Source organism: Heloderma suspectum, chromosome 10 (genome assembly GCF_057233095.1).
Source record: "Heloderma suspectum isolate Gila_16-S chromosome 10, 16-S_ref, whole genome shotgun sequence".
NCBI lineage: Eukaryota > Metazoa > Chordata > Lepidosauria > Squamata > Helodermatidae > Heloderma > Heloderma suspectum.
Window position 1 is genome coordinate 41,378,700 of NC_139467.1, and position 17,521 is coordinate 41,396,220.

The following is a 17,521-nucleotide window of genomic DNA, read 5'->3' on the forward strand; positions in this document are numbered from 1 at the left end:
CAGGCTGGCCGCGGCCGGCCAGGAGACCAGCTGCTGGAGCCGCTGCTGCTGCATCTGCTACATCCGCCCCAGGTAAGTTCCATCCTGGGGGGATTCTGTGGGGGGGGGGCAGGAGGCCGTTCTGCCACGGATTCCGGGGGGCCGGATTCTAAAGAATCCAGCCTCACTGGAATTCGTGGCAGAATTCTCTGCCATCCCTAGTTATAGTAAGGACTCTAAATTAATGTGGAGAATTGGCCTGGCCTTTTGGGCCTCTCTCTCCATCACAAATGAAGACTGTGCCTTAGTAAGTGTGGGCAGAGACTTCAGGCCCACCCAAGCAAACATACGTTTGAAGAACTTGCAGTGCAACCCTCTGCAGTCAGATCAGCTTAGATGTTAGTCCCATTGAGTTCAATGGGACTTACTGCCAGGAGTGACTAGTATTGCAGCCTAAAACATGTGCAGTTTAGCCAAGGGGAATTAAAAAAAACGAAACCAATTCTCACAGCATATACCTACTTTCCCAGTGTGCTCAAGTTTCATTTATATGGTCCACCCCTGGGAGATTAATTCCCAGTCTGTACGCTGTAGGAAATAAAGAAATGGCGGATCCTATGTGTCCCATACACTCACACACAAATGAAATTTCCTGCTGCTGCGCTGCATGGTTGCCTACTTTGCTCTTTGCCTCCTTGTGGTCCAAGGGCTGGTACTTGTATGGCATTCTCTACAGCAGTTGTCACCTGATTCACTGCAGAGAGGTAGTGGAATTACCCTCAGAGGAGGATGCCCATTGAACCTCTGTATGAATCACTGTTCTGGGCCGAGCTACTTTCAATCAGGAAGCCCAGCTCAGCAACTCATAGAAATGATAAGATTTATTACAATCATAGATCAGCACACTTGTAAGAAATTTGGGGGACAGCTCCTCTTAAAGTGGGTAATTCTTTTTAGACCCTCTAGAAGCAAACCTTTTTGGGCAAATGAATGGAACAGCCACCATTTTAATTCAGGAAAAAAGAGTGCCACCCTTATCTAAAGTTTGAGGAAACAAAGCCTCGAAACTTTAAAAAGGGAAAAAAGAAAGTTGAAAATTAAAGGAAGGGGCAAGCAATTTCCCTGAGTGTGTAGGGAACGCCCGCTTCACCCCACCCCCAGGTGACAGGTTAACACCCAGTCACCAAATGTGATTTCCCATTGACCAGTGTACGGATCTGTTATTCCTCACTTACTTTTGCTACTCCAAATCCAAGTTCTTTGTTGAGACAAAATATAAAAGGGAGCCCAGCAGAGAGATTGCTTTTGACTTGCGCCTGCAGGGAGGTGAAAATAAACAACCCGCAGCTGGCAAGCCAAGACATAAACCATCATGACTTCTTGGAAATACACAAGTGGGAGCCATTTGCTCTGTTGCAAAACGCAGTGATTTTATGCTAAAAGCACAGCTCTCTGACTACAAGGAAAGCCAACTGCTTGGCACTGTAGCTGGAGTTGCACACCATGCCTAATGAGGAAGCTGCTCGTTAAGAGCAAAAAGGGTAATTAGCGGTCCAATTTTCTTCCAAAGCGAGAAGTTAATCTCATCATTTGCATGGTAGATTCCTCCTCTCCCCCCTGTTTGTTTATGTAAGAGAAATTACAGCAACAGTGTAAAGCTGCTTCCTCTTGCTGTTTCCATGGCTGAGAAATTCTCCATCCAGAAGGCATTGGACCAATCTGACAGAAGTTCTCAACCTACCTAAAAAAAATCCCAAGTTTGGGTGCTTGGAACCGTGACTGCTGATCACAATGATCTTGGCATAAATGGTGAAGTGAGAAAAGAGAAAGTCTTGCTTTATGCAAGGCCTGTCCTTGCTTGGATAATATGCTCTAAACTGGGACAGAGGTGCTGGACTCCTTACACAGCCAAAGTCTAAAGTAGGGATGCTGGAGAAATTCGAGATGGACTAAAATAAGTTCGGATTTCTGAGAATCCGACCTACGAAAGCCACTGCAGACTGACCTCCTCAGGCCATGCAGTCCATGGACTTTCAGATCTTTTTTTTAAGTTCCCCGAAATGTATGCAAGTTTCTGCTGAGACTGGAAAATATACAGTACATGGGGAAAAGTTAAATGGACTGGGGGACAATGCTCTAAATGTTACGTACTAACGTAAATTACGTAGATTGTTATGAACCCTTTTACGGAATTATTTGCATATTTTTCATCATAGCAAAAAAACCCTGAATCCATCTGTGACCTGACGCCAGAACGAATGACACTGCACAATCCACAAATCGTACATGGGACAGATTTCACAAAATCCAGACATCCCTCATCTGAAGATTCTGCACTCAGATTAATTCAATCTGCCTGCTGTTACATGATACTTTGCTTCCAACATTAGCCGTGATAGTTAGAAGAAGCCTCCATGTTCAGGAGCAGAATACCAAGGAGAAACGCCCCAAGCAGACCCTGTGAGCTGAGAGTGAGCCAGGAATGGGATGCAGACAAAAGCACCCTGTGTGTGTGCTCTTGAACCACCAAGGAGCTGCCCCTTCTACTGCCACCAGCTTCAGAACCACTAAACAATCATTCTCTCTATGTGGAAGCACATAAAATGTTGGTGGTACATACTTTAAAGTTTTGTTCTCCCTTCTCATTACCTTCCTGTTGGGGTCTCTGTATGAGGTTTATTTTTAAGATGATTCCTTTTAAGTCAGAGGTGGGCAACTTGTGCCCTCCCCAGATGTTTGGCCTGTAACTCCCATCATCCCTCACCATTGGCTATGCTGGCTAGGGCTGATGGGAATTGTAGGCTAAAACATCTGGAGGGCACAAGTCACCCACCCTTTAAGAGACATGGATCCATCTATATAATCCAAAAACTGCAGCTAGCCACCCTGTGCTTTGGGGTGTGCATATAAGATCAGCAGCTCTGGAATGCCAGGGCTTGGATCTGGAAGATGGAAAGTGCCTCTGCCTCTATCCTTAACCTATTTCAGCCAATGTGTAAGATTCAATATGCATGACTGTCTTTCGTAAGGAGAACAGAAAGAATGTAGAGATTGGGCAGATGGCAGCAGAAGTACAGAGAACTGGTCATGGGAGCGAGCAGGGACTGTACAGGGTATCAGTATCTCACTGCTTGACTGAAAGGGGCCCTATCCAGTTCTCCTCTGGACTGTGACTCTTCACTAATGATGCCTTTGTATGCTCCAAAGTTCTCTGCAACAAGGACCAGTACATTATTATTTTTAAGAAAGAAAGATGAGGTTCTCCATACAGATTTTACACTTGCATATTGAACTGGCAGTTTATATAGCTCCCGCCAAAGAGCAGGTTCTTGGATTAGATCACCCACTTCCAATTATGTTTAATCACATTTATGTCTCGAAGCTCAGGGTAATTTTATATTAGGCTTTCCCATTTTGTCCCCACAAGATTCTGTAGAGTCATCATGTGAACACAAGAAGACATCTCTCAGTGCTTAGGATCCTTTATTGTAGAGTTTTACATAGGTATAAATCTCTTACTAACTCATTATCCATGATTTTGGCCCCTAGAAAAAAATCACAAGGTGATTCTGTTGGCAACAGAAAAGGAACGAGTTAAATTATTTGCTGGCAAGAATTTGCACTTTAGCACTCCAAAGGGAAAACCTGGGGAGATATGTTGACCGGGGTGGTGCACCAGAATTTCAGGAGAAAGGGTCACCAGAAGAAAAGTCTGAAACCTTGGCTCATCTTGAGGCAAACAGGGGAGCTGCGCTTGAAATGGACATCAATCTTGATTGCTGTTAACACAAAAGCAATGGTGCCTGACACTCTCTCCTTGGTGTTGTTTTCTGCTTTGGCGATTCAAGACTGCCCAAGATAGACCTGTACTAGGTTACAGCAAACTCCAGCAGGATAATTCAGGAGCATGAGGCATTATTCAGACTGCCTGGCAACGATCTCTGAAGCTGGAGTAGAACCCTAAATTGAAGGCTGAAGATACTTCTCCCCTGGGGGCAGGGGAGAAGGCTTGTTAGGGGAGGGCTGTGGTGGCCATGGTGGAACTGCAGGGCATTCTAATTTTGGCTTGGCGTTTGTGGTTTGCCCCCTAGTCGCTACATGGGGCAGCTATTTCACAGTAATCAAACTGAACCAATCAAATAATAATTTCAAAGAATCCATCTGGCAATGCCTAAACATCTGGCTGTTTACAAATGAAAAAAGTAGGGCAATTTCATTTTCCTTCATAACACAATATCCTCTAGCCAAAGTGGTCAATTGATTCTTCCTTCTGGGTCTTTGTCGGAAGTGCCAACTGCCTCCAGCGAGATCCGTAGGGTCATCAACCCCCCCTTGTTCTCCAAAAGGACAGGCCTCACAACATGCGAGTGACGGACATCATAAGGAAGTCTTCATAGTTGATCCGTGCGCTGCCCGTCATGCTGGTATCCTTCTCCCGGAAGGCTTCAGTCATAGTCTGGAGCAGGGTGCAGATCTGGATGAAGCGGTCCAGTTGGATGCCAGGACTGTTGGCCTTCTGGGAGTAACGGGACAGCAGCAGCTGGGAGAACTGGGGACTCAGATTGTATCCCATTTGGGAGAGAGCTAGGAGAAAGGCAGCAGAAAGAACAACAGAGAAATCCATGCTTCACACAGGGGTGGAAATCACAAAGTTTCAAGCATCATTTACTTCCTAAATGCTAATCTGACTATGGTGCCGAGGCACGGTAGCCCTCCTTGAGTCACCTGGAGCTGAGATTTTAAACGCTCCAGAGCTGTGTAGCTTTCCTACAGTTGCTGCTTGTGTTTTTCCACCCTCCTCTCTGGTGCAGCATCCAATCACCACCAACTCTTCCTAAACCAGTTCTTTCTCCATCTCCAAGGCCACCCATCAAACTCCAAGGAAGCCCACAAATCCACACCAGGGCCTTGCATTCAGTTTCTGATCAACTTACTCAGTCTGCATAGGAAGCTGCCTTATACTGAGTCAGATCATTGGTCCATCACCTCAGTACTCTCTACACTGGCCGGTAGCAGCTCTCTGGTGTTTCAGATAGGGGTCTCTCCCAGTTCTACCTGGGGATGACAGGGCTTGAACCAGGGACCTTTTGTATGCAAAGCAGCTGCTCTACCAGTCAGCGACATTCCTTTCCCATGGAGCTACATGAATCTTTCGAGCCATAGTTCAGCTGCCCTTGCTGTCAGAGATTCCTGAGGTTTGTTCACCTGCTCTCCAGATACTCAGCAAGAGAATATCAAAGCTGGGCCAGTCTGATGCAAGAGTAACCTAACCTAGCTTTATGTACTTCCCAATGTAGCAGTTTAGCAGGTTTTAGTTTGTTCCAGTCATAATGAATTATGGGACTGATTCAGTCCCAAAAACAGTTACTAAGGATTTAGATTGTGTCAGTGGATCACTCAAAGACTAATACTTCCAGCCTGGCAACAGAAGGGCTGGAGAGATGATCTTTTGGTCCCTGCTGACTTTTGAGGGAGCCCTTGCCAACCATCGAAAAAATGGGAACTGCCTCAGGATTGCCTTGAATTAGCGTCTTAGCCTGAAAGCAATAATCTGCACAGCTCTCCATCTAGTTACATCTAGCCCATGGGAGAGTCCAAGGTCATGATCATCTGACTGAGGCTCCGAAGACAATTGCCCCTTTATGTCTCACCTTGGTGCAGCTCATTACAATTAATGCTTCCCGACTGGTCACGGTCATACTGCTGGAAGAGATTCCGCCACTGCTGGAGGAAGCGCCATAGGGCCGAAAACCCGTAGAGATCAATCCGCCCAGACTTGTTTTTATCAAACATATCTGCCAAAACACGAGAGGGCACTGAACAGTGGTACCAAAAAAAAAAAAGTAGTATAGTTTTTTAAGGCTGGTGTCAGAACATATCCACCTTGGCCAAGAATTGAAGGGGATATAAGAGAGGAATCTAATCCTACTTTTGACTTTGGTCAATCAGGTTTTGAAAGTTTTGTAGTGTTTTAAACACCTGCAAAATCTACTTGACAAGAAAAAGTGGGACAAAAAAAATGTGTATGCCAAGGGCAAGTACCATATCATTTTCAACACTTTAAAAAACTATTACTGGTCTCCAGCCTAACATGCTCTTCTGTGTAACACTATCCTCATGCCAGTCAGATAGCACGGGCAAGTACAGGGCCACTCTTGGGTCTGTGCTGCAGTTAGAAAACTCTTCCCAGGAAACTTGCCACAGGCAGCGAGCGTTGGAACATCTTTTGGGTGCCATTTATGACTTTTAAACTGAGTTACTGTTTCAGCACTGACTGAATACCAAACCTCTCTTGCATCGACTAGTTCTGTTTTAGGTGACTGAAGACAGAAATAAGCACAGCGCGCCCCCCTCCCCCTTTATGGTGAGGGAAAACAATGATGTACCCTCGTGTTTTCTTCCTAAAATGGAGATGTACCTGAGCTTCAAGCACAATTAAATAGCAATAAGCATCCTTAGCATCTATATAGCTCATTTCAAGTGTTCAATGCACTCTGTATACATTATATTGCAATCCTTACACCACGTCAATATTATTTCCATACTGTAAATTTGGGAGGGGGCTTTGAGGCTGAGAGAACAACTTGCTTAAGGCCATCCTGTGAATTCATGTGGACCTGCTGAACCACTGGCAAATCCCTTAGCCAACCTATCCCATCCATTCCCTTTGCCTGTTCGAGTTACTCCAGTTTCAAGAATTCACAACTGTAGTGGGATGAGCCAAGTAAGAAGCTACTATGCAGCTCGATTCCTCCAGGTAACAAAAGTGGCTTTTTAGGAGATAATTCTGTAGACTGGCATATCTGATACACACATACAAAATAGAAATATATTGTGTTGGTGAAGGGCACATGTGTGTTTTCAGCTTTAAAGGGAAGAGCAAGCATAGGATAGTTGTGATCAGGAAAAGACCCCCCCCCACGCTTTAAGGAAGAGTTGTGTTGCATCTTCCAGAATTGTCACAGCACATACCTATTTTGTATGCTGGTAGTCAAACCCAACTACAGAATGTCTTGAGAGACTTTGAGCAAGAACCTATCTGTGTTCCAGCCCTCCTCATGCTGTTCAGCTCATTTGATTTGAATCCCCAAAATCTGGACTTACTCATCATCATCAAGCAAGTTTCGTCATTGAAAGTAGACCAGTTGGAGTTGACCAGGGCCTCCCTGAGCTCTTTGACTGAGATGTAGCCGCTGTGGTCGGAATCTACACTCTGGAACCAAGAGAAAGCTTCTGGGTCCACGCCAGGGGGGATGTTCCCTGCTGGGGGAAAGGCAAAACATACACTAGGAGAACAGCATGGCCTCTCATCAAGGCACAGTAGGTGCCCATCATTAGCGACTGTAAATGTCTAACTCAGCAGATCTGAAGGTTTCTGGTGACCAGAGCAGGAAGGATAAGACTGGGCCTCTGTGGAAGGAGGCTTAACCCTAGCCAGGAGCTGGGATATGAAACCTTGTAAACACAGAAGGAAAATAAATGAGATTGTTTCAGAGAATTTGTAAAGTTGAGTGCAAAAATGTGAAAGTTATGTCATTTCAGTAGGATGAAAATGCTACCCGGTTACAGGAGGCAGATGTGTGGCCATAAAGTTTTATTTCCACCGCTCAGGGTGGCAGCTTCAGTGCTTTGCAGCTCCTACCGTGAAACCTTAAATAAGGCAATGGGGACATCTTTCTGAACCACCAGTCTAAATGGAGATGAATAATTCAATTAGTGACTGCTTCTCCAACTCTGCAGTACGAAGCATGTGTCAAGGGGTCCAGATGCACACCACGAGGCCCTTTAAGTGATGGATGCCAAAGATAGATGGCTTGGGTCCTTGAAGCACTTTACAAGTGGCAGAGTGTGAATCTTAGGAGAATTAGGCAAGGTACAGGGCTTCAGGAGATCACGTTCATCTTGAAGGGAGGCGGAAATAAGATTTCTGTGAAACTCCATCACCATTCCAAAAACCATTCGAGCCTTGCAAAAGGCGACTAGCCCACAAAGTGTGTAACTAGTGCATATGCACCTGTAATAGTGTTTTGTAGTGCATAAATGGCTGAAAGTGGGGGAGGGAGAGAATACCCACGCTATTCTAATTTATAGAGCTTTCCCTGGCTGCCTTGAGGGGCCCAGGCCATACAGCAACCTTGTTGAGGCTTCGTAGACCTGGGTCTGGTCAGTACATGGATAGGAGACAGCCCAAAGCAATCAAATGCCACATTTACATAAGGCACAAATTAACACCACATATTTATACTGTTCATTGTTTCTAATCCTCTATATCAAAGCTAAATTGAAAACATCAAACTAAAATTTAGTTTGTTTTCAGTTCTGAAATTGAAATTCCAAACCAAGCAGATTTTGAAATTCAGGTGTTGTGCCATGCGATAAAGGGCAGATGGGTGGAAGAAAGTGCAGGCTTTTGTTGAACTGTGTGAGACTATGACCTGTTTCACACATAATGCGAACCATGGTTTATTTAAACTATGGTTTGTTGCCCTACCTAGGGTTTGTTTATCAATCGAATAAGCCATGGTTTGTTTTCTCAGTCCCTGGGTTGTTTGATTTCCTCCTCCTTCATCTCTTCCCCCTCTGTATCCCAACTGCCTTTGCAATACTGCAGTACTGGCATGTAAAGAGGTTGGGTTTTTTTTCCACTCTTGCCTGCTGCCGCTATAGCCTGGCAAAACAACCCACGATTCTGGGTTCGTATATAATGACAATCCATGGTTTAAACAACCCACAGTTCACAACCCCCCCCCCCAAACATGGGTTCTCTTTGTGGGTTGTTTGTGGTTAACAACCCATAGTTCCAGGTTTGCACATAACAACAACCCACAATTCAACAAACCATGGTTTGTCATTACCTGCAAACAAGGTCAATGTGTTAACAGTCCAGTGGAAAAACACTTTTGGCTGGTTCCTCCACCCCCGGCATGGGGAAAAAAACAATGAGAAATCTGGTATGAAATTTTAATTAGCAAAAAAAGGGGGACAAAATCACCAAGAAGTGCTGCCTGGAAAGGACAGCTGGATAAGCAACTCCAGTTAAACAGGTGACATTATTCAGACAACACATGGGGTACCATGTCATGAGAACTCACAAGCCATTTCCAATGCTCCCCAAATAACAAACAATCGTGAAACATCACCAACCCACTTGAAAGCACATCATCACTGTAATGGCTACAGGTGCTTTAGCACTCACCTCCAGGACCTCCTGTGCCATAGGATCCGGGCTGAGGGGCACCATATGGGTTAGTCGAAGGTTGTCCATAGGGCCCTCCTGGTGCTGGGCCTCCTCCATACATACCACCAGAAGGCCCAGAAGAAGGGTGGCGATAAGGACCTCCACTAGACGGTGGCCCATACGGACCCCCGGGTGCTGGCCCACCGTAGGGACCTCCAGGAGGCACTCCACCGCCATACTGGCCTCCAGGGTAACTGCCTTGTGGAGCACCTGGAGCTTGTCCTGCAGGTCCAGAGTAACCCTGTAGGATAAGCAAATAGCTATCAAAGAGTGAACAATCTGTCAAGAACAGAAGGACAATAAATCAGCAAAGGCCCTGGATTTCTAGGTCTCACATATGTGCAAAAGTCAAGGGGCAGGTGCACCCTAACCACTCACGGTGCATGTTCAAGATAATTATAATGCACATGGATTATAATTGAATTTTCATGAATTTCTTACTCAAAATGAGGGTGTCTAAAGGGCTGGGACTGAGTGTAGAATGGCAGTACGAATCCATGGCAGGATCTATTGAGTGTGCAGAGTCAGCATGCTGTAAAGTGTCACACTAGACAGGGAAGTCCTGGGTTCAAATCCCCATGCAAGCATGAAACTCACTGTGTGACCTTGGGCCATTCACTCCCAGCCTAACCTTTCTCACAGGGTTGTTGTGAAGGTAAAAATGCGTGTGCACGTGCGCGTGCGTTTTTAAGAACCATGAATGCCACCCTCAACTTCCTGAAGGAATAGTGATACAAATGTAAGAAATAAATTAAAAATGGGGTGTGGAAGTTTCGGTCAGATGGGATTCCCTCTATTCCATTCCCCAGGCACCTGTTGAGTTCCTCCCACCCTCGCCTCATTTGCCTTGTGTCAATGTAAAAATTTAGGCACACAAAAGAATCACAGCTCCAACACTGCTGTCAGAGGTGTAGCAGGATGGACTTGCATTTGGGATGTCTCACTGCAGAAGCCTACGGAAAATCCGACAGTCAAGGCCTGTTGCTATCATTGCTGGCCCCAGAGACTGACCATTCACCACCGAACTTGCTGAACATTCTGGAGCCTCCTCTACCCAGGGGAGGTGAAGTGAAGTCCCCACAACCTACTTGATCAGAAGACTCCACTGCACGCATTTAAGTTTATTTCTTTAAGAAATTTAAACCCCACTTTTCCCCTCCAAAAATAAGGAGACACTCAAAGCAACTTACAATACACGAAAAGCATAAAAGTAACATTTAAAACACATTTGCAAAAAACTAAAAGTTACTAGAGGTAACAAACTAATTCCACCCACAAGTACATAAACTGTTAAAGCCATTTTTACAGGGGAAGGGTAGTGGATGTGCCCCCTATCTCTGACTCCAACTTTAGGAAGAATGCAGCCAGAGACAAACTGCCCAATTACAGACCAAGGATCTCATCTTGCCACTTTACAAAGAGGTCAAGCATCCCTGCTAGTAAGGGGAATTATTGTTCCCTGCAAAGGAAATGGGCACACTGGATTTGCACCACCTTCCCCAACCTGGTGTCCTTCAAATGTGTTGGACTATCAATGGCCATGATGGCTGGGATTTATGGGAGTTGTAGTCCAACACATCTGGAGGGCACCAGGCTGGGAAAGGCTAGTCTTGGATCTAAGAGTCTGCCTACTTTTGACATCACATGGAGCAGGCAGATGAGGAGGGCCAAGCCCTCCCTATTCCCATGCCAAAGGCAACAGGCTGCGGGAAGGGAAAGTGAGCCAGCTCCCCAACCACTAACGTGCCCTTAACATGTTGTTGTGTGTGCAATTTGTTCTGTATCACCACAGGAATGGTTTAATACTTTATATACTGTATTTTAATGGTTTTTGAATTGTTGTGAACCATCCAGAGAGCTTTGGCTATCGGGCAGTATAGAAATATAACGAATGAATGGAAGAATATTAGTCCTTACCACACTCCATATGCTAGGGGTGGGGAACATATGGCCCTACAGAAGTTGTTGCACCGCAACTCCCATCAGCCCTAGCCAGCGGCGAGAGCTGACGGGAGCTGCAGCCCAACATCTGGAGGGCCACACCTTCCCCCTCCTACCATATGTGCCTGGAGCAGACAGGTGAACTAACAAACATGGCTGCCCGCATCACATCTAGACCAGCCTTCCATTTCTGAGCACTTGGCTTTCTACCACCACAGTCCTTAGTTGGGTCCCTTCAGCTCTCCCCACATCTGGAGGAGTGGCAGGAAGCTGTTCCTTTATAAAATGGGCCACTCAGCTCAGTCCTAAAGCACACACTTTGCATGTAGAAGGGCCAAAGGTCAACCTCTGGCAGGGCCAACTAAAAAGACCTCCAGCAGCAAGCAGTAAGTATTTCTATAGTACTGTCTACGTTGGCAAAAAGAAGGGCAGGTCCCTATCCCAAGGAGCATACAGTTCAAAGGTGGCCAGTGAGGAAAGAACACAGAGAGAGGAACGACAAAGCTAAGATGGGAAGAATTTGAACCAATGTAACTATACTCACAGTGCAATTCTATGTATGTCTACTCAGAAGTAAATCCTATTGAGTTCAATGGGGCTTACAACCACGGATTACAGCCGTTTGGCTGGGATGAGGCTGGCACGTGTTAGGAAAGGTCTCTGCTCCAGATGCCAGACAGTACTTGGCTAGCTGAGCCGGTACATATCTGGATCAGATTCTGTTTAAACAGGCTGAGCAGGCACAAAGGAGGATAGCACGCTTCTTGCACCTCTAAGAGTTATAAAGCAAAGGGTTTTTGCTAAGTGCAATTTCTCTCACCCTTGCACAACAAGCTTCACCTACCACTTCCCTCTTCTGACACAGCTTCAGCAGCTGCACCTCCTAGGCACCCTCACTTGGTAGTAAGGATGCGCTGAATATGTCGGCTCTTGCTTCCGTATAAACATGCCTATAGGAGAATACTGTAAGTGCACCTAACCACTTATATAATAACATATCAATAATAATAAGATGGGGAGGGCAGAGGCTGAGCGAGAGCAGGTCACCTAGGGAGGGCAGGGGCGAGATTCAAACGGGGATTTCCTGGTTCACTCCTTGCATCTCTTAGCTACCCTTAAACAATTCCTTGTGATACGTTCCATGGGGTTTTCTTGGCAAGAATACTGGAGTGGGTTGCCATTTCCTTCTCCAGTGGACCACATTTTGTCAGAACTCTCTGCCATGACCAGTCCGTCTTGGGTGGCCCTGCACAGCATAGCTTATGGCTTCACTGAGTTACGCAAGCCCCTTCGCCACAACAAGGCAGTGATCCATGAAGGGGTTCACAAGGAATTGTTTAAGGGTAGCTAAGAGATGCAAGGAGTGAACCAGGAAATCCCCGTTTGAATCTCACCCCTGCCCTCCCTAGGTGACCTGCTCTCGCTCAGCCTCTACCCTCCCCATCTTATTATTACTGATATGTTATTATATAAGTGGTTAGGTGCACTTACAGTATAAAAGACGCTTGCTCCTTGGGAGGAAAGCTATGGCAAACCTAGACAGCATAGTAAGAAGCAGAGACATCACCTTGCCGACAAAGGTCCGTCTAATCAAAGCTACGGTTTTCCCAGTAGTAATGTATGGCTGTGAGAGCTGGACTATAAGGAAGGCTGAGCGCCGAAGAATTGATGCTTTCGAACTGTGGTGCTGGAGAAGACTCTTACGAGTCCCCTGGACTGCAAGGAGGTCAAATCAGTCCATCCTAAAGGAAATCAACCCTGAGTGCTCATTGGAAGGACAGATACTGAAGCTGAAGCTCAAATATTTTGGCCACCTAATGCGAAAACTCCCTGGAAAAGACCCTGATGCTGGGAAAGACTGAAGGCAAAAGGAGAAGGGGACGGCAGAGGATGAGATGGCTAGATAGCATCACCGATGCAATGAATGTGGGCTTGAGCACGCTCCGGGAGAGAGCGCAGGACAGGAAGGCCTGGCGTGCTGTGGTCCATGGGGTCACGAAGAGTCGGACACGAATGAACGACTGAACAACAACAAACAATTCCTTATTCACTCCCATAGTAACCCTGTGAGACAGGTCACGCTTATGACTCCGTTTCAGGGGGTGAAGCAGCTCGCCCCGAGCCACCTGGCGAGTCCGCACCAGAGGCAAGACTGAAACCACAGCCAACACCACTACGCTGAAGAAATCCCCTTTCCCACCTCATTTGTGTTCCATTATCCCAGGGGACACGGCAGACAGCTGTTCATAGCTGAGCCTCTGAGGCCGCAGCCCTACCCAGCCTTCCCCCACTTGGCGCCCCCCAGGTATGTTACACTGCACCTCCCGTAATTCCCACGCAGCATGAGTAATGACTGGGAATTATGGGAGCTGTAGTCCAACACACCTGGAGGGCACCGGGCTGGGGAAGGATAATAGGGGCTGACAGCTCCCCCCGCCAAGTCCCCCGCCCCCACCCGAAACATGACGTCACTGCATGCGCCCCCACCCGAAACATGACGTCACTCCGGGAGGGGCGCCCTTCCTCTTTGCACAGGGTGCCGTGCCCTGCCCCGCCCCCACGGCGCCTGGGCTACCTTCCCGGCCTGCTGGGTCCTCCCCGCTGCCTGGGCAACGTCCAGCCCCCTCCCCGCAAGAAGTAATCCGTCGTCTAGGTAACAGGTGGGCCCATCTGCCGCAGGACGCTCCCATCAGCCACCGCGGCGGCAGAGGGAGGTTCGGCGCTCTCCCCTCACTCGCTCACCTGTCCATACGGGTAACTGGCCGCCATTGAATCTCCCACTGCCGGCCAGGCCGCCGCCGCCGCCCCCCCCGCTCCTTTCTGCGGACGCGCCCACGCCCCCACCCGCTCTCGCCCCGCCTCCCGGCCCGCCCGATTGGGCGGAAAGCTCGCCGGCCTGGCGCGGACTTCGCCCCGGCGTCCCTCAGTCGCCCGGCGTGGGCGGGGCCCGGCGGCTGCGGAAGCCCGTAAAAGGAGATACGGGGCGTCCTCCCCCCCGTTTCGAAGGAGAAGCGAGTGGGCGGGCCAAAGCTCTGGCCCCGCCCCTCGGCCGTTGGGCTGAGACGCTGCTTCCCCTCCCCCACGGTTACCTCAGGGTGGCTGAAGCGGGAGCGAGGGACGCGGAGCCGCCAACGCCGCTGCTGCTAACAACAAGGAAATAAATAGGGAAAAGATCCGGGGCACAGGCCCATGAGGCAAATTTTATATGTTTGCGTGTGTGCGTGTGTATACACACACACACACAGACACACACACACACACAGAGACAGACATGCATAGAAGCATTTAAAATTGCAAGAATATATTTATATTTCACCAACGTTAGCCAAAATAGTGAAATAAAGAGTGCTTCTGAGCATATGAGGAATGCTTTTCTCTCACAACTGAGCAATTACAGCCTTCCCCTCCCCACACACTTAATAGTGAAGCAATATATCCACACTGATTAAAGCCTCAGCATTCCCTTTGTAGGGGTTAAGCACTGACGAGGGTGAAAGAGGAGAGTGCAAAAGCTGGTTTGAAACTCAACATTAAAAAAAACTAAGATCGTGGCCTCTGGCCCCATCTCTTCCTGGCATAGAGAAGGGGAGGAAATGGAAGCAGTGACAGGTTTTACTTTCTTGGGCTCCAAGATCACCGCAGACGGTGACTGTAGCCATGAAATTAAAAGACGCTTGCTCCTTGGGAGGAAAGCTATGGCCAACCTAGACAGCATAGTCAGAAGCAGAGACATCACCTTGCCGACAAAGGTCCGTCTAATCAAAGCTATGGTTTTCCCAGTAGTAATGTATGGCTGTGAGAGCTGGACTATAAGGAAGGCTGAGCGCCGAAGAATTGATGCTTTCGAATTGTGGTGCTGGAGAAGACTCTTACGAGTGCCCTGGACTGCAAGGAGGTCAAATCAGTCCATCCTAAAGGAAATCAACCCTGAGTGCTCATTGGAAGGACAGATAATGAAGCTGAAGCTCCAATATTTTGGCCACCTAATGCGAAGAGAAAACTCCCTGGAAAAGACCCTGATGCTGGGAAAGACTGCAGGCAAAAGGAGAAGGGGACGGCAGAGGATGAGATGGCTAGATAGCATCACGGATGCAATGAATATGAACTTGAGCACGCTCCGGGAGAGAGCGCAGGACAGGAAGGCCCGGCGTGCTATGGTCCATGGGGTCACGAAGGGTCAGACACGACTGAACAACAACAACTGACCATACCAGCTTGAAGGAAAAATACAGTCAGATCACATACATTCTGTTCCCTTCCACATAACGCTCTCATTTTTCCTTCCTCCAGCAGCTCCTCTTCAACACTCTCTCTCTCTCTCTCTCACACACACACACACACACACACACACTGACACACTTTTTGTTTTTTGCAAAGACATCCTTGTTACAAGAAAGTTCTCAGTGTTTCCTCCTGCTGGTAATTTGTTTCAAGACTTCATCAGGATTCAGTCATCTGAACATGTACTAAGTGCCCTTTCTCACCACTGAAGCTAGAGTCCGTGCAAAAAGAAAAACACAAATGACAGCATAGGACTGGTAGCCAAGTCAGTGGAGTGGAGTGGAATGGGCAGTACCATGCTGAAAACTCAGGACTTATTTCTGAGTAAACATGCAGAGAGGATCAGGCTGCCAACCTCCTCACAAAGGCAACTTACTTTGCAATCCTTTGTACACATTGATGGAAGCGGTATTTATCTCCACTCCCCCCCCCCCAAATAACTTCTGTTTTTATTAAAACCTGTCATTCCATCGCTGGATAACTGACCAGCAAAATAGCCCCAGGTTCTTCCTCTGCAATCATGTGAACCCACTTTCCCTAAAGAGTTGGGTGAGGAGAAAACCAAATCCTCTTGTCTGTTCATATAAAGTCAAATACACTTCGGAACTTCTCCTACCCACCACACTCCCCTCTTGAGAATTCCCTGAGAGCTGCTCTGTATGGAATAAGGAAGAGGAAGAAAGACCAGGACAGGGGAGAGGAAAAGAAGAATGGTAACTGGAAATGCAGAGGGAGAAAGAGCTCACCTGGCCAAGTGCCTCCTTTCGGGAGGGGGAGGCACTTCAAAGGAATTTGGGTGGTGGTGGGTTGTACGCACCTTAAACAGCTTGAAGAGGAGAGGTTGTTGCCCACGTCTTTTTCTTCGTCTTTTTGCACTGTACAAATTATTGAAAAGCCCCGCACCTCCTGGCAGCGCCATAAGGAAGTTTGCACACAGTCTCTCCAGAACTTCCTGGAAGTCTGGAACTCATCACATAGCCCTAAACTTCCCTTTGGCACCATTTGCTGCTTACACTATACGAGACAAGTTTAAATCCTTTGCTGTGCTGAAGCCAGTGAACTTCTGTAGCAGCAAAAAGGTCCAGTGTGGGGCAGTAAAGCCAGACACTGTGTGAAATACCACTATTTCACGGGGAGCACATACTGCCCTTCCCCCTCCCTCCACAAACTTTCATTGCAAGCAGGGTCCCAGCACTGGGTGTATAAGGAGTAGAGAGCAGCCTATAACAAAAATATATAATTTGCATGTAACACTAAAGCGCTTACATGGAATCCTGATACGGGGAAAAATCAGCAGATGCATTAGAATAGAGGTGCACTACCATTTTGGCCCTGAATGCCATGGGGGTCTGTGGCAGTGGGGGCAAAAGGGGCGCTTCACCCGCCTGGAACTCTATATGTACTTATTTATTTTAATGTATACAGACATATTCACATCCAGCTAGTCAACGAGAGGTTTAGAGCAAGGGTCCCCCACACAGCACCATGGGCACCTACAGTAGCACCCACAAATCTCTTCACTTCCTGCCCCCTTCAAAAAACATCTTTTTAATAAAAAGTTGCAAAGCGTTAGAGCACCGGGTTCTCCTTCCTGTTCCTGAAACTGCCACTGATCATTGGTAGATCAGGGGGCAGGAAGAGGAAGCAGGATAAAGGGATATAGGGGAGAGAGAGGCAAGGGGGGAGAAACAGCAAGGTAAAGAGGTGGGGTGGAGAGAAATAGGCTAGGGGCTGGGAATGGAGAGAAAGAGCAAGGCTAGGGACTAGGAAGGGAGGGAAATTGCAAGGAAAGAGTTTGGGGAGAGAAATAGCGAGGCCAGAGGCTGGGAGTGGAGAGGGAAAGCAGATTGAGTGGGCCAGGAAGCAACTCTTTCCATTTCCCCCTCCATCCCAGCCTCTAGCCTCGCTATTTCTACCCCCCTACACACACATCTCTTGACTAGTCAGGCCCCCACAGCAGCCATTATGTGATCAGCCAAATCCACTGTGGGAGCCATTTTGTGCCCACAGCAGTTTCTGAAATTCTGAAATGTGCTCAAGGGTACAAAAAGGCTGGGGATCCCTGCTCTATCAGATGTGTTA

The 17,521-nt window shown here is 47.5% G+C and overlaps 1 protein-coding gene across 4 annotated transcripts; it reads right to left on the minus strand.

Annotated features, from left to right (window-relative positions):
* Positions 1 to 3,437: 3,437 nt before the first annotated feature.
* On the minus strand, positions 3,438 to 16,383 carry PEF1 (penta-EF-hand domain containing 1). 4 transcript variants are annotated; one of them, XM_084816038.1, is made up of 5 exons: positions 13,901 to 13,970; positions 9,176 to 9,458; positions 7,084 to 7,242; positions 5,631 to 5,774; positions 3,438 to 4,563 (listed from the first exon to the last, which is right to left on the minus strand). In XM_084816038.1, exons 1-5 carry the CDS (start codon positions 13,925 to 13,927, stop codon positions 4,334 to 4,336), a joined length of 843 nt encoding a protein of 280 aa, XP_084672164.1. In that variant the 5' UTR covers positions 13,928 to 13,970; the 3' UTR covers positions 3,438 to 4,333. The 4 variants fall into 4 exon arrangements, with proteins under 4 accessions (XP_084672164.1, XP_084672163.1, XP_084672162.1 ...); XM_084816037.1 differs by lacking the exon at positions 13,901 to 13,970 and adding an exon at positions 16,257 to 16,383 and having other exon boundaries at positions 3,440 to 4,563; positions 7,084 to 7,239; XM_084816036.1 differs by lacking the exon at positions 13,901 to 13,970 and adding an exon at positions 16,257 to 16,383 and having other exon boundaries at positions 3,440 to 4,563.
* Between the last annotated feature and the right edge of the window lie 1,138 nt (positions 16,384 to 17,521).